The 20381-nt window shown below is 61.2% G+C and overlaps 1 protein-coding gene across 8 annotated transcripts in view; it reads left to right on the top strand.

Annotated features, from left to right (window-relative positions):
* EFCAB6 (EF-hand calcium binding domain 6) overlaps window positions 1-20381 on the top strand; it is a 173582-nt gene that overhangs the window by 112124 nt on the left and 41077 nt on the right. For all 8 annotated transcript variants that reach the window (XM_016135757.2, XM_036237626.1, XM_036237627.1 and 5 more), the window contains 4 exons: window positions 1560-1693; window positions 6191-6423; window positions 11917-12013; window positions 14152-14270. In XM_016135757.2, coding sequence (XP_015991243.2) covers window positions 1560-1693; window positions 6191-6423; window positions 11917-12013; window positions 14152-14270 — 583 coding nt within the window. The remainder of the gene's footprint in view (window positions 1-1559; window positions 1694-6190; window positions 6424-11916; window positions 12014-14151; window positions 14271-20381) is intronic.

The following is a 20381-nucleotide window of genomic DNA, read 5'->3' as shown; positions in this document are numbered from 1 at the left end:
AGCCCCCTAGAGAAGCTGCAGACATCGTGCAAACCACCCGTGGAACGCTCTTCCGTTTGGCCGCAAACGCGCTGCGGGTCGGGGACAGGGCAGAACCCGGAAGCCCCGTCTGCATTTGGCTCTCGTCCCGAGTCTGGCTGGGGTGGTGTCATGGAGCCCGATGAGAGAGACCGGCAGCTGGGACTCGTCCCGGGGAAAACACAGAGGCCCCATCGGGCCCCCCAGACTCCCATCTGCCAGCGCTGAAGGGGGAGCAGGCAAGGCGAGAAGCTGTAGGTGTTTGGAATTTTGACACTTTCCTCGGGTTTATGTTTTGACATTTTTGGAGGAAAAGGAATTCATGTTTATTTCAGTGAGTGCTTCCTCTGTGCCAGGTGCATTCATTTCTCAGGTGAGGAAATTGGGGCCCAGGGTGAATAGGTCACTTGCCTGAGATCCCAGAGCAGAGAGTCCATCGCAGGGTGGGGACCTAATAGCTCCTGACTGCTCTTGGCTTCGTCCCTCCCCAGCCTTTCTTCCCACCTCGCTCTCCTCCTCCTCCTCCCCCCCCCATCACTGCCCCCACCAGCTCCGCCTGTCTCCCATCTCCCCACAGGATCAGCTGCTGCAGTGGGGACCGGGGCAGGCGTGGCAGAGGGGAGTCAAGCGGCGGGGGCGGGGGAGGGGGAGTTACCTGCCAGGCATAAGGAGCCTGAGGGGCACTGCGGGCCCAGGTGGGGCAGGGCAGAAGTCAGGTTCCGGGCTGAACCCACAGGATGCTCACGAGCTCCGGGTGCTCCGCCCACTGTCCCCGTCCCCGTCTGTCCTCCCGCCGCCCCAGCGCAGACTGGGGAGGGGTGGTCTCAACGCGTGCAGAGAACCACGTCTGAACCCAAGCCCCAGGTCTGCAGCCTGGCTGTAGGTAAAGCCACACTCAAACTATCCCGACCTGGTGGACATGGGTTGGTTTTTAAATATAGGTGACACTTCCTCCCTCAGCTTTGGGGGACGGAGGAAGCATAATGCAGCACTTAGCCAGCTGGGCTCTGGAGTCTGCCTTCCGGTCCCGCTGGGCTACCTGTGAGCGCTCGCCCTCGGGGGAGCTGGGGGACCCCCGAGCCTCCATCTCCTCATGTGTGAAGCGGGCACAGTTGGTTCTCCCGTGCGGGAGCTGGCGGGAAGCAGGTCGTAGCCCTCAGGGCTGTGGAGAGTGGGCACAAGGCCCAGCAGCGCAGTCGGGAAGCTCCCGTGGAAGGGACCGCCCTCGGCTGAAGTACACGCCCCGGGGCTTAGGACGGGTTCTGGGGATTCTCCTTCTCCGAGGATGGGAAAGGAGAAAGGGAGGAGCCGGGGCCAGCGGCCCGGAGAGCCAGTTCTCCTCGCAGGACAGGAACAGCGCTGCGAGGCCCGAGGGCAGCAGGCCCGACGTCGGCGACGGTACCGCCGCGCTCAGCCCACGGGGCGGAGGTGCTGTGTGGTGTCCTCACGGGGCTTGGGCCAGGCAAAACCCAGGTGTCAAAGCCGGCCAGGGAGGCGTGCGTGCCCCTAACGGAGGCCGCTGGTGTGTGTGGTCCTTGCAGGTACCAAGATGGATGGGCCAGAAGCGACTCTGCCCCAGACTCCGGTTCCCTCGAAGAGCAGCGCGGACGGCTATTTTATGACTGCCGAAGAATGCCTGAGACTCTTCCCCCAGAGACTGAAGGAATCCTTCCGGGTAATGATGCCCTGCCACTGCCCGGCTCATCCGCCCCCTCCCCCTCAGGCCACTCGGCCACCCTGGGTGTGACTCCTGGAGCACCTGCCTCCACAGGCTCAGGCTGACCCTCCCCTCCCGGACGGGGACCTAACTCTGCGATCCCCTCCCCGAGGCCCTTCCCTGCCGGCACTGTGCCAGCCCCGCCTGCCTGGGGGAAGCAAGGAGACCCCCCTCACAGGAGGGCACTGCGGTGAGTCTGGGACCCGTCCGTCCACCCCCTCCGCTCCACCCACGCGCTCACAAGCATGGCGCGCGTACCGTGTGCAAGGGCCTGCCAGACGCTGGGCAAAGGGTCTGAGAGCTGCTCGGAGCTCCGTCGTCCAGGACACGGACGGTACCCGGTGCGGGCGCGTCGTGACGGGCGGCCGGACCGGGAACTGTAGCGTGCTGTGGGGGGCGCAGGGGACGACCCCGCTCAGGAGGGCCTTCTGGAGGGGGTGACCACTGAACCAAGTCTTAAAGCTTCAGCAAGTTCTGAGCAGGAGAAGGGGAGCAAACAGCGGAAGAGGGCGCTGGTTCCAGGCAGGCGGCCGACAGGTCACGGGCCTTAGGCAGAAGCCCGCGGTTCCGTGTGAGCCAGGCACGGGCCACGTGTGGACGTTTCAGCCGGGAGACGGGAGAGGCCTCAGCCGCTCAGGCGCAGAGGCAGCTGCAAAACGAGCTCAGCTGGCTTTGTGTCGGGAAGTGAAAGGGGGCGATGGCAGTGGGAAGGACGGAGCGAGCGGCGGGCCCCGGGGACTAGCGTGCGTCCTCACGCAGGACTAGACGCGGCAGAGGCGAGGAGGGCTGGGGCGCCGTCTCCATGGGCGCCGTCTCCACGCCGACCGGCTCCTGGAGCTTCCTTCCGCTTACCAAGCTCTCATTCTAAAACAAATGTGTGTATGACGACTGTCTAGCTGGGGCTCGCAGGATGCTTCTGACTTTGGCCGTTTGTCCAGCGCTCAGACCGTGCATCTTGATGCTTCGTTTGGAAAAATATGGTCACCATAAGCATACAGGTTCATCCTTGTTTAGTTCGATCTAGTGCCCAACCGAGAAGAGCATGGAGCGGGCAGAGTCGTTTGGGGGCGAGAGCCTGGCTCTCTGAGGGAGAGAGGGCAGAGCCGATGTCCCTCTGTGCCGGTTGGCGGGGGGCCAGCAATTTCCCCCGCTGCCCCGCCCACTGCAACCCAGACTCCTCTCCCTGGCTCTCCCGCCCGCCCCGTCCCAGCGGGAGACGTGGGCGAAGTCGGGCTTCGCGCTGGCACCATTGTTTTCCTGACTTCATTGTCAGTGCAGCTTGGTTACAGCACACGTCTCGAATTTCCTCGGATGATCTTTATTTTAAATAGTTAAATAAGGAATTGATTCAACAAACATTCCTGCAGAGAGCTGGTGATCTAGTGGGTGAGACGAAGCCAGCAGCTGGCTCGCTGCAGGGTCTGCATGTTCCATCCGAGGACGCGGCCCCCCCCCAGGTCCGCTGGGGCTTTTCTCGTCGTCCTCACAGGTCGTGTGAACGGGACGAAGCGCGGGTCCCGGGTTCTGAGTGGGAAGGAGCTGACTCCTTACTCGATTGAGCTCCCGTTCATGAGAAATGCTTAAGTGTCTCTTCCTATCAGTAGTGAAAAAAAGAAAGGCTTGAATTAGTTTGAAATACTGTTACTGCTGCCACTGTCACGGTCACCAGCGATCTGGTAAGCAGACGAGTCCACCTGAGCCCTGACTTAGGGGGACAGACACTAGCGACGTCCAGCGAGTAAGTCACAGCCTCACGGCCCAGGCCGAAGGCCTCGAGCGGCTGAAGGAAATAAGTCGTCGTGACCAGACAGGGCTGTCTTCCCTCCAGCCTGTGGGGAGGGCGGCGGGCACCGGGACCCCTCGGCGGCCTGGGGACGTGGCCTGGGGATGGGTTCTCTGTGGCCCTGTGTTGTTACCTTCACCCCAGGCCTCCCCCTCTGGACGGTGTCTCAGAGTCACGCATGTGTCCGTGGAGTCACGTGTATTTTGAAAAACCAACAGAATCGAGAAACCTCTGTCGAAATAGCATCGTCTGTCTACGCTTTTCTGTAGCTGTGCTTCCCCCTTCCGGCCCGACCCGCAGGGCAGTCAGAGCGGCCGCTTGGCCCTTGGCCCTGACCCTGCCTGGCCGCCCGCCGGCCCCGCGCCGCCCTGGCCTTTCTCCCCTCGGCCCCTCCCCTCCCCGCCTCCCCTCCACGCTGTCTTCCCACCTTCTGTTCTTCTGCCTGGGTTGCCACCCTCCCCCTGCGGCCAGCTCCTCCCTAAGCCCTGGTCCTCCCTGTGGAGGACCTGCTGCCTGTGCCCCGCCCCTGGCACCCAGCGAGACCTCGAGGCCCTGTCTCTCCTGACGTCCTCCACGGCAGCCGACGCGGTCGCCGCGGGGCCTGCTGCGAACTGGGCGATCGGTGCGCATTCGCCGAGGGGATGAAAGGCTCCGCAGGACGTGCCGGCAGTGAACTGGCGGAAAGGCTTACGGCCGTGGCCTCGTCTGTTTCAATCCCCACAACTGCCCATCAGGAGGCGCGAGCTATTCCCCTTTCATAGACGGAGAAACAGGGTCAGAGACGGGAGAGGCTCGCCCAGAGCCACGCCTCACAGACGGCGTGGCCTGGAATTGAAACAGCCTCTGTTCGATTCAAAAGCCCGTGTGCCGCCTAATCCCACCGAAAGGCTTCGCTCTGGGAGGCCGAAGACTGAGAGCTGGGCAACAGCGAGTCGTTGACTTTGTGGAGATGCGGAGTGGGAGCCTGTGGCGCCCAGGCCGTCCCCGGGTCCGGCCGCCGAGGCCGGCCCTCGGGCGCTTCTCTCGCAGCTCGCAGCCTCGCGCGGCCTTTGTCCCGCCGCTCTGCTCACATGCCCGTCTCCCCTGCTAGACTGTGAGGATGCGACGTCATGGACCACGCTAGCGTTATCCGTATGTCCCGTGGCCGGCAGAGTGCTTGGCCCAGGTCAGGCATCCTTCGTGCCCGGCGCCCGCACGGCACGGCTGGGCACTGAGTGCTCGGGGCCGGAGCTGTAACGGGCGAGGGGCGAGCCCAGGCCGCACGTCCACCTCGAGGGGAGCAGACTGCGGACCCCAAGCCCCCAGCGTGTCAGGCGGGGACGTGGCTGTGAGGAAAGGTGAGGCGGGGCGAGACGCCGGAGACCGCGCAGGGTGCCGCCGTCCGTCCGTTCGGAGGGGCCGGGATGCGTCCTGCAGAGGCGGCTTTGGGGGGCAGGGGCTGAAGGAGCGCAGAGACAGAGGAGAGTTCCCCGAGGCGCCCCATATGCAAACAGCAGCGAGGGGGCCGTGGGGGAGACGAGGGCGGAGGGCCGGGGAGGCCTGGGGGTCACGGTCAGGCTTGGGATTGGACCCGGCGTGCGGCGGACAGCCGGTGGGTCGAGCGGAGGAGCTGCATGCGCTGACGTGGGCTGTGACGGGGTCACTCTCACTGCTGAGAGGAGGGGACGGGGCGGGGGGGGCGGGAGCCGGGAGCTTCCTGCAGGAATCGGGCCTTGGGCCCGAGGCCTGGGGTGTGTCTGGAGGGAGAAGCAGTGCTCCTGTGTGGACAGATCGGCCGGGGGCGGAGGGGGAGGGGAGGAACCGAGGTCGACTCCAAGGCTCTGGTCTGAGCGGCTGGACAGAGAGACCGGGCAGCAGGCTGGGCCCGCGGCGGGACTCTGATTTCGGGCCCCTTTGGGTGATAGCCAGGGGGAGACGCCCCAAAGCCGCTGGAGTGGAGAGGTGAGTTTGGAGGCGTGGAGGACTGGGGGCCAGCCACGCAGGAGAGTCAGCAGCAGGCAGACGGGCCTGCAGCCCCGCTGGCCCCGTGTCTGCCACCTGCCCGCAAAGTCGCCGAGAAGCACAGGCCACGTTGATCCGCACAGAGCTTAGCACAGTGCGTGCACGTGTTAGGTGCTGAATGACTTTTGGTGAATGAATAAATGAGTACGGATAGATTTTCCCACAAAATCCCAAAACACTTTGACTAGACACAGAAGTCCTAGCAGGCCCTGCTGTGTATCACGAGGAACCTCTCACGGCAGACCCCGGCACTCGGTCCGGGACCGGTGGGAACGGTGCTGGGGCCACCGCGGCGACTTCCCAAGGCCGAGACCGGCGTGCGGGGCCCGGGGGGCCGGGAGCACTGGCCTCCTGAGGGCGAGGGGCCGTGCGGCGCGTGTTTGCCGGTCGACCAGCTGCCCCACGTTCTGGACCTCACGTGAACTATCGAGAGCAAGAGTTTGCCTGCCGCGAAACCCGCAGCGCCCTCTCCCCCTCCCCGTCCCTCCTGGCGCGGGGCCCAGTCCCGCCAGCCCAGCTGAGAGGGTGGCAGGGAATGGAGCACCCGCACGGCGTTCACTTCCTTCCCCTCCCGCACGGTGGCTCTGAGACCACCCACGCGGGGCTCCACGCGGGGCTCCACGGTGTCCCCTGCGCGGAGGAGGTGCTCTGACGCCTGCGCTCCGTTCCAGGACCCCTACGCGGCCTTCTTCCAGACAGACGTGGACAGGGACGGCATCCTCAGCATGCAGGACCTGCACAGGCTGCTGCAGCGCCTGCTGTTCAACCTGAAGGACGCGGAGTTCGAGCGTCTCCTGGGTCTTCTCGGCCTGAGGCTCAGCGTCACTCTGAATTTCCGGGAGTTCCGGAATTTGCTTGAGAAGAGACCATTCAGGACAGACGAGGCGCCTCAGAGGCTCATTAGGTAAGGAGGCGGTGCCCTTGGGCGTCTGGGACACCTGCTGGCCTTCGCCAGCTCCAAGTCCGGCCTTGCCAGGGCTCGTGGGACGGGGGGGTGCAAGGACGCCAGCTGCCTCCAGGAGCAGCTGGTTTGTCTTCTCCCGAGTTCAGGAAAATCGCACGAGGACGATACGTTCAGTGCGGAAAGACTAGAACACGTAGACACTACCTGGCCTAAGGGTACAACCTGTGCACCATTCCAGTCTCTTTTCTATGCACGTAAATGTATACATACACGTCTACGTTTTTTGTTTTATAAACCTGGGGTCAGCTGCAGCAGCTGCTTCGGCGGACGCAAGGACCCGTTCCGGCCCTTCCCCAGACCCCCGCCCAGCCCAGGCCAGCCTTGGTCACAGCGAGGAGCTGTAGCTCCCTGTCTCCTCAGCTTTCTCTCAGTAAGAGCGCACGCACACCGCTCGAAGCAGTAAGGAGGCCTCCCATCCCACCTGAAACCTGTCACAGTCGGCTCCCTACTGAGATCTGCTGAATGCCCACAGCAGGAACAAAGAAGTAGCTGTTTGGCCCCTCCTTGGCCCATTATCATAAGTATAACATTAACATTTTTGAAACATTACCATCCCCTGTGATAACACACAGGTGTGCTAGTGACATTCACTGAGCCGTCGCCCTTGAAGCACTCACGACCCCGGGGGCTCCAGCCCTCCCGCCAGGTGAGGGCAGCCTCCGAAGCCCCTGTCACAGGGCCAGGCTGTGTGACAGACACTTGGCTGGGCTGCAGGAAGCCTATGATCTTACGCTTCACTTCTACCCCCACCCTGAATTTTTGGTTTTGTTTTGTCTATACTATTTTAAAAAGCAGGCGAGAAAGACAAGGCCTGTGGTGTCCCCCTAAGAAAGATGATCACGTGCCACGTGCCGTGGTCTGGACGCCTGCTTCCAAACACTCAGGCTCCGAGGAGCTTTCGTGTGAGACTGGACTGCGTAGCATTAAAAAACAAACAAGTAACTGTCAGAAAGAATTTTCTGGAGCGTGTACGCGGAGTGAACGTGGCAGATTTCGCCCCCAAAGCACAATCTTCCTGCGCAGCCGAGTCGGATGCCTCACTGGTGTCTGTTCATTCGCCCGTGTTTACTGAGGGCTGGCCGCGTGCCAGGTGTGGCCCCAGGGCTAGGTGGCACCCAGGCAGGACAGACGCCCCCGGAGAGGCTCACGTGGAGTGTGGGGCAGCTCCGAAGATAAGGGCCGCGCTGGAGTTCCGGGGAGTTCCGGGGTGTCCGGCATGCGGGGGGCGGGGAGGCCAGCCCTGCCAGAGCAGCGCAGGCAGAGCGGGACATTTGGGCTGTGTCTTGAGGTATGAGTAGGGGCTTGTCGGGGACAGGCCACCAGGACAGTGGTTCCAAGCCAGGGAACAGCATTCGCAGAATCTGGGAGGGCCCAGCACATCCGGGGAGTGGGGAGAGGGTGCGGCATGCGTGCTGGGGGGGGCGGGGGGGGGGGGGCCGCTGTGACGCCCGGCAGTGCCAGGCCGACGGTTCATCCTTTATCGCTAGGCTGGAGAGGAGTTTACGTTGCGGAGCGACGTTGTGCTGGGGGAAAACCCTTCGCAGCCCCAGCGCAGGGGGTGCTCGTGGAGGCGGGAGCCCGTAGCACGGAGCCCGGGCGGCAACCTTTAGAAAGCCACGGGCTGCCCCCGCCCCCGGGCCTGTGCTTGGCCAGACGTACCCCTAAGTACCCACAGCCCTGCACCAGGCATGCCCGTCTGACTGTGCAGACCGAGGAGCTGAGGCCTGGAGGAGAGTCAGTGGCTTGTCCAGAGGGACACGGCGCATGGTGGCCCGGCAGAGACTGGCCCCCGGGTGCTCCACGGCCACGCCCGACACCGCCCCTCGCTCGGGCCCTCTGCCCTCTGCGCTCTGGGCTTTGACTCTCCACCCGCGTCATCCCAATGCTGTGCCGTTGAAAATGACTTAAGGGTTCATAGCTCCGTCTTTGGTTCATGATGGCAAAACACTCCCATTTTGAGATGTAGAAATACTGTTGGAATAGGGTCCAACGACCCGGTTACATTTTTACGTCGTCTGCTCCCTTCCTGTCACCTGTTTTAGAGCACAGCTGCCCTGGTCGTCAAGCTGAGGGCCTACGTCAGGCACATCGGTGCACGTGCATCGTAACGGATGCAGGGGCGCTGCCGTGCGCGCGTGTGTGTGGGGGGGGGTGACCTGTGTCTGCCTCACGGGGGCCGGACGCATGTCTCAGGCCCGCTGCCCTGCTGGGCGTGCCGACCCCGAGATCACACAGCTGTCTCTCGGCACTCCTCAGAGCCACTCCCTGGCCCTCTTGGCGTCCCCTCCCCTCCACCCTTCTCTTCACATTCACTGTGTGAAGTCACCCGATTCACTCATATTGCCACGTGTTTGCTGTGAGTCTCCTGCCGCCACAGGGCGAGCGCCTCGAGGACCTGTGCTCGGCCGCGCTGCCCGTCACAGTGTCTGCAGGACTTAGAGCAGCAGAGAATACAAGCGTGTGTGTGTGTGTGTGCGCGCGCGCGTGTGTGTCTGACAGACTGGCCAACAGGAAGTCCGCATCTGATGGGTCATCGGGGTCTAAAGAGCCAGGCGACGGGAGAGGAAGTGAGTGAGTAACTTCTGGACCAGGCCATAGAAAAACCTCCTGACCGCTCCGGACGAGACAAGTATATAAAATAGGAAAAAGGGGAAATGGTCACTAAGGAAATAAGCCCACGGCCTAGAAACAGGCCGGCGGGGCTGTTTGGGTCGGGGCCGGGACCCTGAGCTCCGCCTGGGCGTGCTGGCTCCGCGGAGCTGGCACACAACTCCCAGGTTCCCCACAAGAGCGCTTTCGGGGGGTCCCGCTGAGTCCCCTGGGTGCTGGCGGGGCTGAGGAGGAGCCGGAAGGCGAAGGTGGGAGGTGTTTGTCATTAGGGCCCCAGTCCTTTTAAGCGGTAGTTGTGGCAGTGTGAAATCACCCCGCCCGGCTCCCGACACCTCGAGTGTAAAGTAGTGCCAGAGGGCGAGACCGCTCGACCTTCGGATCCCTTTGTACCCTTAGAATTCCGTGGTTCTGCGGCGCTCGGTAGGCAGTTAGGGAGACATGAGGCGGATGAGCAGGTGAGGCCGCCGTGCCCGCGGCCCAGGGGTGCGGGCGGCCAGCCCCAAGGCGGCAGCGGGGCCGCGAGCGGGGGTGGCCTCGGGGGCGCCGAGGGACTTTGGGTGGAAGGGGAGAGAGGGCCAAGGGTCGGGGGAGCCAGGGAACGCTGCAGGGAAAGAGGACACACGTTGGCCGGGCCCCGGGGCGGGTGTTCCCACCCACAGTGTCAGCGCAGCGGGCAGGAAGGCCCCCAGGAAGGGGAGAGGCGGGTAACGGGGTCACGTGTAACAGCAAAGGAGGCAAAGCCCCGGCATCCGGTGCTAAGAAGAAGAAACCGGTGAGCGTGGAGGCCGGGGCCGGGTCTCCGTGCAGGGAGCCGAGCGGCCAGTCTGCCCTGTGCCCCGCGAGCCGGCACGTGCCAGGAGAGGCAGCGAGGCCGGGCAGCTTCTCGTTCGGTTGATCTCGGCAGTGACATGGGCACAGGAAGAGGGCCCCGCCTCGTCTCCACGGGTCCTCGGCCACCTGCCGACTGAGAAGACGCGAGGATTTTTGTTTGCCGACTGCGGGGGTCAACGCCGATATGACACACAGGTCAACAGCGCAGTGTAGGTTTCTGGGGTGACACCTGTCTCCATGGACTCAGTGCCTTCGGTCCCCCAGGAGTCTGAGGGGTGGCCCAGGAGAGCAGTAGAATTTCTTAGACTGTATTCGAAGGAGAAGCCACGTGAATCGCAATTATTACAGCTTAATTGGTCGATCCTAGTTGCCATGACCTGGCTTGCTGTCTGCTTCTTAAATGTGTGACAGCAGTGGAACGTTCCAGAAGAGCTTTCTGTGGGAGTCAGAAGCTGTAGGCTTCCCTTCTCCAGGACCTCACGCAGTGCCTGGGGCCTCGGGCGATGCCGTGTTTGCTGACTTGACACAGAAATGCCAAGTGGAAAGAGGATCCTGGCTCAGTGCGAGCCGCAGGCGGCTGCTCCTCTGCGCAGGGCAGCGCCTCAGGGTCCGTCCGCATGGAGAGAGCCGGGGAAGGGGGTGCCGCTGCTAGTTCGGCTGGAAAAGGAAGCGGTGCTGAGGAAGGCTGGCTTCGGGCCTCGGGCCTGGCGGGGCAGGCCAGCACTCCGGCCCCCCTGTGCAGCTTGCCTCTCTCTAAACCACAGCTCCGTCTTCCGCAAAGTGGGGTGCTGAGGTCAGCACTGTGGCAAACACGCAAGACTCTGTGCGTCAGGTTCCTGCTGGTCACGGAGTTCGTGGTGGCTCTCACCCCCCGGAAACCCACGCAGGGCTCCCGGCCCACACGTCACACGCAGAGGGCGCCTCTGAGGATGACACTACCCTTTGACCCGTGGCCTGCAGCACACGATGCCTGTGTTTTCTCCGCTGGCAGCATTGCTGGCTGCCTTTTTGAAAAGGGCTACGTGGGGCTTGTTTGCCGCCCCCGCCCCCGGTTTCCTGGGTCCCGTGGGGGAGAAGGTCACGTGAGGGTCTACAGGGGGGCTCGGTCAGGTGTCCCCCTTATTCTCCCTCAGGCGTGGCGCACCGACCCCCCAGCGTGCCCGCGGGCAAGCGTGGGTTCCGAGCACGCGCTCACCCGCGGTCCCGGCCCGGGGCTCTGTGGGTGCAGCGTGTGCCGCGGGCTTTGCTGGGGCAGCATCCGGGGTGCTGTGATGTCTGCGGTGCGGCCCGGTGTGGGCGCGCTCCGGTTCCTAGGTGCCCCCGGCAGCGCGGCGACCCCGCGGAAGAAGTTACGAAGGTTCCACAGGTGTCCGCACTGCCCTGCTCCGTCTCCTCAGCGGAGGAACCCGGCCCCCAGGGTCCTCCAGCCGCGGCCCTCACCGGGGCGGTTCCCCGGGCAGGGGGCTCGGGCGCTTTCGTTTACATGTCTCCAGTGTCCACCGTCCCATGAGTGAATAAACGGAATTTTGATCACTTGGATCCTTCCAGCCCAACCTCCGAACATCCACTGAGACAGAGAAATCCCTGAGCGACGTGCCCCCGTCACCCCCGAACTGTTTCCTCTAGTCTGCGTTATCACTCCGACTTGTAACTTCAAGTAAAAGTTTTTAGTTGTTTGCATCTGGAGACACTTCACGTTTTATTGTATTTTCCCCCTTGAGAATAAACACGCCTCGTTTGTTTTGTGGGCTGCAGAAAAAGTAGAACAGCATTTATCTGAAAATAAACAGGATTTATAAAATTTACAAAGACTTCCCTAACATGCAGCTGGGAAGATTAGACTGTATTTTAAGAATTAAGTTAGACCAGATGTGAAATAACAGACTGTAACAGCATCTTTGAAACAACGGGGGTAGGAACCCCTTGGGAGATTAACGAGTCTATTAAATTTAAATACGGTTTATTTATTTATCTATTTTTTTTTCTTTTAAGACCAAAACAGAAGGTCACAGATTCAGAACTAGCTTGCGAACAGGCTCATCAGTATCTTGTTACCAAAGCGAAAAACAGATGGGCAGACTTGTCTAAGGTAAGGAAACGCTTCTTTCCTTGAAAGGAAGGGAAATCTATTTCAATATCCTGAGACCATTGGGATGATCAAGCTGAGATGGGAAAACAACTTTGTAAACCCAATTTGGCGACTCCTTTTATTCTTAAAATACTTTTTCAAAATAAGTTTTCACTTTCGAGGTCGATCAATGTTTAGAAAAACAAGTAATTGCAGGAGTTACATGGACAGAAATTCCTGGCTTCATCTCAGGTTCGATAGGAAGTAAAAACTTAAATGGAAGATATAATGTCACACTTATTTTTACACACTTATGAACATGCATTTCAAAGAGATGTTTCTTGCCGTCTTGCCACGGTGAGAGAAAGCCCCGTGTGAAGGCACGCGTCGGCTGGCGGTGGCGAGATGGGGAGCGGCCTGAGCACAGCCGGTCCTGCGGGCCAGGAGGCCAAGGGCGAGGGGCGGGGCTCGTCCTGCGGCACCGTGTTCACACCGGGCTGCCTTCTGCTGCTTGGCAGCAGGACCCCTCGCTGCGGCGTGGCTGCTGGTCTCCTGCTGAGCGATGGGTGGTGCGACTGCCTCTGCCCAGTGGCCGTTCTGTCTGCCGCATTCTACATGATGTCTTTCGAAACACGGGTTCTTTTTCTAACATAGTCAAGCCCATTCCCATGTCCTGGGGCCTTCCTGAGGACCGCCTCCCTGAGGCCATGGAGGTGCCCTCCGTCCTCCTCAGGGCCTTTCGCTCCACCCTCCGCCCCCGGGTCTGGGAACCGGTACCCGGTGTTTCAGAGGCGTCGTGAGCGAGCCAGGGACTCAGTTCCACCTGGAGATCCAGGCGTCCCAGCGCCACGAAGTCAAGTCCCTGCTCCCCACTCCCCGTCTGCAGCCTCGCCGCCGTCCTGAGTCGGGGCCCGCGGACGTTCCTGGGCCGTTCGTTCTGGTCCATTGGTCCGTCTGTCCGTCCTGGCACCAGTGCCACGTCTTTGTTGTCCCCGTAACTTAGAAACACGTCTTCATCAGCTGGTAGGCGAGCCCCTCCTCGCTCTCCAAGAGTTTTCGAAACACCGTCAAGTTCCACAGCGAAGAAAAAACTTAGTGGGGCGTTTGGGGAGAAATGACACCGTGACTCTTTGGAGTCTCCTCATTCGCGAGCATAGGGCGTTTCTTCTTATTTTTATCGTTTTTGCTATCTTTCAATGAAGACTTTTCTGTACAGAAGTCTTGCAGTCATTTGTAAGATTTATTCCTAGGAGTTTCCATTTTTGATGCTATCGCGAATGTTATTTTTTAAAAATTCATTTTCTGCATCTGCTATACAAAAATGTGGATGATTTTGCCTATTGACATAGAATCCAGATTTCTTGCTAAACTCTCTGATTATACTAGTTTATTTGCGAGTTCCTTGTATTCCTATATGTGCAGTCAAGTCATCTATGACTGGGGACAATGGCATTGTTTCCTGTCCGATCACTCGCTGTACCTTTTATTCCTTTTTCTTGCTTCACCACATTGTCCTCCAGCACAGCACAGCTGTCCTCATCTTGTCCCTGACCGGGGGGCGTGTTATGATCTCCCGCCATTAAGCGCGATGCTGGCCGAGGACTCGGTAGATGTGCCCATCGCACCCGCCTGACACTGTTGTAACGAGAGGTTTAAATGAGCCATTGCTTGGGGACAGTCTAAGACAGCGCCGAGTGCCGTGTGTCACCTGCTCTTCCGGTCTGCGGTGCTCGTCTACGCCGGACAAACCCCAGCTCCCCTCGGCTCCCCTCAGGGCCGTCGAGCGGCACCATGTCATCTTGTCATAACGGCTGGTGTCCCGCATCCCCGATTTCCCCTCTGGGGATGGGGGAGCCTGTATTCCTGACAGTTTTTGAATCCGAGGTGTCGGTCAGAAGAATCCAGGTCACACGGCTGAGACCGCTCGTCACCCAGAAACAAGCCCGTCCAGTGCAGAACGCTCGTTCGCGTTGGCTCTGGCGCCTTCTTTGGAGGAATGGAAAGGGTGTCTGGAGCTGAGATGAGAGCATAATCGAGCAGGTGGATGGGGTGGCAGGAACGGGGGGGACAGCGTAGGTCGCTCAGATAGGCACCCTTGAGTACCCTAAGGCCGCCATGAACTCGTACACGCTAATAAATGTCATCTCCTCGCGTTGTAGAATTTCATAGAGACCGATAACGAGGGCAATGGCATCCTCCGGCGGCGGGACGTCAAGAACGCGCTGTACGGGTTCGATATCCCCCTCACACCGCGAGAATTCGAAAAGCTCTGGACGAGGTACGTGGCGCCCGCAGCCTGGCTCTTTCCCTCTCCGACCGTCTTGGGTCCCTTGCCGCAAGTTCAGCGCCGACTTCCCGTCACTCCTTGGGGCGAGGTGGGGCCGGGCGTGTTCCTCGCTGGGCCGCACACGTCCTGCATCCTGGCCGCACAGAAACGGCCTTGGTGAACAGGCCGGTCCCAGGAACGCGAGCAGCGGGGGCGGCACCGACCACCGACATCGCCCGGCAGAGGGGTAACTGCCAAGGAACCGGGCTTCAAGCCCAGGCCTCCCATTTTAGAGCACCAAGTCACCCCCCAAAGGCTTACCTCTACTCGAGTGCAGCAGTAAAAGCCGTCTCTCCCCCTTGCCTAAAGATGGAAATCAGTACAGGATGACTATGTCATAGAAAAGTAACTTGTTGGAAGAAAATAACCAAACTTTCGATAACTTGGAGTAGTTTCCCAAAGGTCTCTTAAACTGCAAATAATATCTAATGTTGGTTACATTTTGCAAAATGCATTTTGGATGGGGCTGTCTTGGCATCTGGCTGCCGGTTGCAATATCCCTCAGTGGGCATCTGAAGTTGGGGGTGCGGCCTTTTTCCATGTCCCAGACCCCCCATGCCTTCCCCCTCCTCCGGCACGTGCCCGCCGCGCTTGGATTGCTGGGCCGATATTGTGCGTCCTCTAGGGACGAGCTCGCGAAGCAGTTCATGTACTTTTTTAGCTTTTCGTCTTCCCAAAGCGGAAGGCTGAAATGCTGGCCGAGTTTAGAATTAGGTGGGCTGTTTTGTGTCTAATTTAGAAAAGCAATTTGAAGCTCTTATAAAATCCTTATTTTTTTTAAAATCATTTCCAACATAGGGCCAATTTAGTCGCCTCTCCAGTTTCTTTTTCGGTAGATTAGATGAGCGGGTCTGCCCGAGTCGTCTGCAGATTGGGGTACGGCAGGCGGGTGCGTGGCTCTCCCGCCATGTGGGCCTTTTAGATGGCAAAGGTGGCTGGGTAACCCGATGCCAGGGGCAGGAAGCATTCACCCAAATACCGGGGTGCAGCATCAACTGTGATAGATGCAGGGGCGGGAGAAACGGGAGGGAAAGCAGGAGCGAGGCCGATCACCTCACCGAGGTCATCGTTTTGGGCGTTATGGACAGGCATTTGGGAACAGCGAAACCTGTGATGTGAATCAGCCATGCTTTAGGAAGATGAGTCAGAGTCGGGGGGGGAGGGCGCCGGGAGACTGCGTCTGCAGCAGGGCGGGGCAGGGCAAGCCCCTCCCCCAACCCCGAGCTGGGCGCGGGCTGCGGGAATGAGGCGTTGGAGCCGCGTGTCCCCGGGCTGCGGGAATGAGGCGTTGGAGCCGCGTGTCCCCGGGCTGCGGGAATGAGGCGTTGGAGCCGCGTGTCCCCGTGGGCCCCGTGGAGGGCAGGAGAGCTCGCCGAGCCCGCCTCCGGAGGGGGTGGGGCGGAGCGAGGTCCGGGCTTCACGGGAAGCGGGCACTCTCCACTGCGTTCAGCTGAAGTCTCTTTATACATTTATTAACATCACTAAGCCCACAAATGTCTGCCCTCTGTGGAAAATTGTTTGCGTTTGGAGTTTTACCTACGGTCTGTTTAGTCGACCGTGCCCCATGGAAGGTGAGCGGCCAAGAACAAGGCTGTGCGGCCAGCGTGTGGCCGTGGCTCGGCGTCGCCCCGAGCTGTGTGGCCTCTGTCGAGTTACTTCACCTCTCTGTGCTTCATGCTGCTCATCTGCAAAACGGGACTAATCGCCTCCGCTGCCAGGGGCTCGCCTTCTCTAGGCTTCAGTCATCTATCAGATGGGATGAGTACGGGGACCAAATGGCATGCGATGTGTCGACTACCTGGCATGTGGAAGCACAAAACGAGAGCAAGAAGACCATACAGATTTGAAATTATTATCTGGTTGTGACATTGACGCACACTCATTTTAGAAGACGGAAAACCCAGAAAAGCATAAAGGGAAAGGACGCGCCAGTCGGGCCCCGTGCGCAGCCCCGCGGGGCCGAGGAACAGGGGCGACGCAGCCGTGTGTTTTCGTCCTCTTTCTGTGCGTTTCCGCGATCTCAGTACAGTCGTCCTCACCCCCTGCACCCTCCTGGCCTGTTCCTCCCGCTGTCTGCCCATAGTGACAGCGGCCCCACTGTTACCGCTCGGAGGCGCCGAGCAGGCCGGCAGGGCCGGGAGCCGCCTCCCGTTGCCCGTGCGTGCAGCAGGAGGGGCATTCTCCCTCGGGGTCGTCTCAGGTGTGAGTGGGGAGCTGTTGGGGCTGGTCTGGGCAGGTCCGAGGCAACTGCCAGAATAGGAAAGCTCCCCAAAAGTGGGTAGGCAGAGGCAGGTGGAGAAACAGTAACCTGCTCTATTAAAAACACAACATCAGAAAACCAGGTGGAGTATAGACCAGGTGGAGTATCGACACCCATCATCCACTCGACATTTATTAAGCACACGTGAAGTGCACTATTTCAGAGCTGCGGATTGGCCCAGGAGGGTACTTATGCCGGGGAAGTCAGTCAGTGGATTCACTCCCCAGATCTCACTGGCTTTGAGCGTGTCGATGTTTTCCTTCTCGTTCACCCAAAGTCTGTTCATATCTAACAGCTTTTCTGGGTAATTTTCTTGCAAGCGACGATTGGGGATCCCAGCAGGGGTCCCCCCACCAGAGCGGGATCACACATGGGCTTTGGGCAGGCTCCAGTCCAGAAATGACACACTTCTGCCCACAGCCCGGGCCCGGTCAGTGGCCCGGCCGGCTGCACAGGGCTGGATGGAGCGCGGCGCGTGGGGAAGTTAAGTGAGCCGTCGGTGTCACAGGCTGGCTCGCTGAGGGGTCACGGAACCAAACGTGCAGGCTGCAGGAGGCCGCTGTGGAAGGAGCCTGCTGACCGAGGCCAGGTGAGGGCCTTGGCGCCTGAGCTTGCAGGAGCAGTATGCTCGTCTTGGTTCGGTTTGGTCTGGCTTGGTCTGGTCTGGTGCGGTCTGGTCTGGGGGACACTGCTGGATTAGTTGCAGGGCGGGGGCGCGTCCACTCGTTCATTTGTCTGAGCAGTTATTAAACAGGCGTTTTGAGGGAAACGGCCTCAGTCGCCAGGCCTGCGACGTGGCTCCAGAGATGAAGACAGCGCCCGCCCCCAGGGCCCTCACAGCCCGGCAGAGAGGACACCCGTGCGAGCGTGATGGTGACGCAGGGCGCCCGGAGGGGAGGGTGTGGGCGGCAGGGGCTGGGGGGGCCATGTGTGGCTCCGGGAGGGCCCCACGCAGCCGCGACGCCCGAGCTGAACCTTAGTGAGCCGTCATTAACCAGGGGAGGGCTGCCCCGCGCATCTGAGGAGCCTAAGACGCGGCTGGACCTGGGGGGGCGCCAGGGCTGGGGTGTCCCCGGGGCTGGGGTGTCCCCCGGCCTGCTGCCCGGGGCCAGGAGGCACCCCCAGGGAGACGCCCAGCGTGCTCAGCAGCTGCTGCAGCCTCATTTCACCAGGCGGAATTCAACTATTTGGATCTAAAAGGAACTTCGCTGCAAAACTATGAGGACAGTTGTGTTATAAAAACACACAGAAGCCTCAGGTCAGAAAGCAGCAGTGTGAGAAACGTCAGTTTCAATTATTAGTCGTGAAGCCAGCCGGTCAAGTGGACATGACGAACCTGTGGAGATAAGAATTAACGCCCAGTTCACGTTCATCCCTTGACGTGGGGGGTAAGTCGTCTACCCCTGGTCCAATACAATAAGAAGAGCTGCAAAAAGTCCCTGTGCCACACGCATCGGCTCGTGAAGAAGACAGGATGTTAATCAACAGGAAGCTCGGTCGCCCCTGTGGGCTCGGCCAGGGCCGCCTGGAGGGCCCCGCTGACTGCCATGCCCGCCGGACACCTGCGCAAGGGAGCCTCGAGCCGGGGACGGTCGGACAGGGCTGCACGCGCAGGGGCTTTGGCTCGGAGGAGAGATCGGAGGGTAAGGGGCGGGGTTTTCTCTTGGAGACGCCGGGGTAGGTCAGCCCTTCGCTCAGAACTCCTTGGTGACAGAAGCGGCCGGAACCCCAGAGGGCAGGCTTCGAAGGCCACAGGTTCCCGTCTCCGACGTGGCGTTGTCCAAGGCTGGAGCACTGTTTACTGGGGAGCATGGAGAAGGGGTCGTGGCGGCCCTGGACGGGGGCCGGAGTGGAAGGGGACCGGCGGGGATGGCACCTGATCTCTGCGACGCCACCGACCTGCCGAACGTGCCCGCGGCACAGCCCACGCCGGCACCTGGGCACCTCGCGCTCCGAAGGGCAGCTCTGCGCGCCGTCAGACCCTGTCACGGGCTGGACGGGGCACCGTGTCCACCCCCGCTGCCTGGCCCGGGTCACTGGGGCTTACGCCAGACCCTCCGACTCTGGGGTCGCTAGCGTCAGAAGACACTGCGGCGACAGCTGTAAGAATCGGCCACGGAAGCCGGGTGTAAGACCCCCCCCCCCCAGTGAGCACGTCCACGTCGCGCGTCCAGCCAGATCGCGGCGTACGGCGCGCGGGCAGAGCCGCCCGACCCCATCGCCAGCCAGCGGCCGCCGCACGCAGATGCGCGTTCATGCGCACATCTTCCCGGGCACACCTGTTGCCGAACCGTTTCAAAATTTAACCTTTACAGGCAAGACGATTTTTTAAAGACGTTGCGCAAAGACTCGTATGACGAAGGGTGAAGGTGCGTAGGCCGAACTCACTGCGCTGTAGTTCACGTCCCTCACAGTGAGAACAGGCGACGACCTTCGTTCAGCTCGAGCGTCAGGGTTGAGAGTGTGTCGTCGGCAGTCCCTCCAGCACGAGCCGCCACACATCCCGCGCTCGGCGGGCGCGCGTGTCAGCGAGGCTCTGCAAGGCACACGCGTGGCCGGGCGCGGCGGGTCTGTCTGCAGAGAGAAACGAGGCACCTCTCGGAGAGACGCTGTGGACCAGAGGAGGCGGCAGAGCCAGGAGCCGTGGCGCTGCGGACGGCAGTGGCAGGCACCCCCCCCCACCCACCGCGCACCCAGCCGGGCCCAGCCCTCCGCACCTGGCCCTCCCGTGCCCCCCACGCCCTGGGGGTGCGGCTCCTTGACTGAGAGCGAGGGGGAGGCCCCCGACAGCAGCCCCGGGGTCCTTAGGCAGCTGGGGGCTATGTACCGTTCTGCCAGGCACCCTCCTGTAGGAGTGGGGAGCCCTTGGGAGGCTTTATTCAAGGGGCGTCTGGACTGCAGTTGCGTGACTCCTGGTAACACAAGGCTGGGCACAGGCCGGAAGTGTTTAGAGAGAGGTGTGTGGCCCTGGGCTCACCGGGAAGTTCGGGAAGGGGCAGCCCTCCCCGCCCGAGGCACGCGAACAGGAAGCCGAGGCCTCCTCTCTCAGCCGCCACCCACCTCCAGCAGCAGGGAAGCGTGTGCTGCGCGAGGCACCGGCCCCTCCTGCCTTGGGCGTCGTGACGCTGCCCTCGCCATGGATGAGCCCCGAAGTCGAGACTCCACACGCCTCCTTTTGAGCGTGTGTCCCTTTGTTCCATTTGAGAACCGAAATTCACTGAGTCAAGGTGGAACGGTCCTTTCTGGGGTCGCAGATACCAAGGTCGTGCTAGTAACGACACCTGGAAAGGTCTCAGAGGCATCTATGAGCAACGGTGATGGCTGAAGCGTGCTGGCCGCGAGCCAAGACGCTGGGTCTAGGGGCGCGGTCGCCGGTTACAGACGAGGAAGCCGAGCCCCGGGCTCCGGAGCGGGCCTGAGAGTCCTCCGCCGCCGCCTGTCAGGGGAGTCAGCCCACCTTGTCGGGTGGAGCCCACGATAAGACATGCTGATAAGGGGGGCAAAATCGCCCGGGGTTGGGGGAAGCTGCAGACCTGTGGGCGCAGAAGGAGACGGGGAGGCCTCGGGCTCTGTGGGCCCCTTGGGGACGAGGCCCACTGGGCCTCGGGGGAGGACGGAGGGGTCCAGCTCCTGGCGTGCGCTGCAGCTTATGGCACAAGTGCATGGAACGTTGTCCAGGCTTCCTGCCCTTCGTCCTCTCCCCGACACCCAGGGCCGGGGACAGGTCAGGCGGTAAATACGTCGTCTTCGTTGTCCCAGTGAGACAAAGGCAAAGGGCTCCGTGTGTTGCCGGTGGCTGCAGA

This window comes from Rousettus aegyptiacus, unplaced genomic scaffold (assembly GCF_014176215.1).
Source record: "Rousettus aegyptiacus isolate mRouAeg1 unplaced genomic scaffold, mRouAeg1.p scaffold_m13_p_2, whole genome shotgun sequence".
Taxonomy (NCBI): Eukaryota; Metazoa; Chordata; class Mammalia; order Chiroptera; family Pteropodidae; genus Rousettus; species Rousettus aegyptiacus.
The sequence above is the reverse complement of the archived record's forward strand: the minus strand, read 5'-3'. Positions and strand labels throughout refer to the sequence as shown.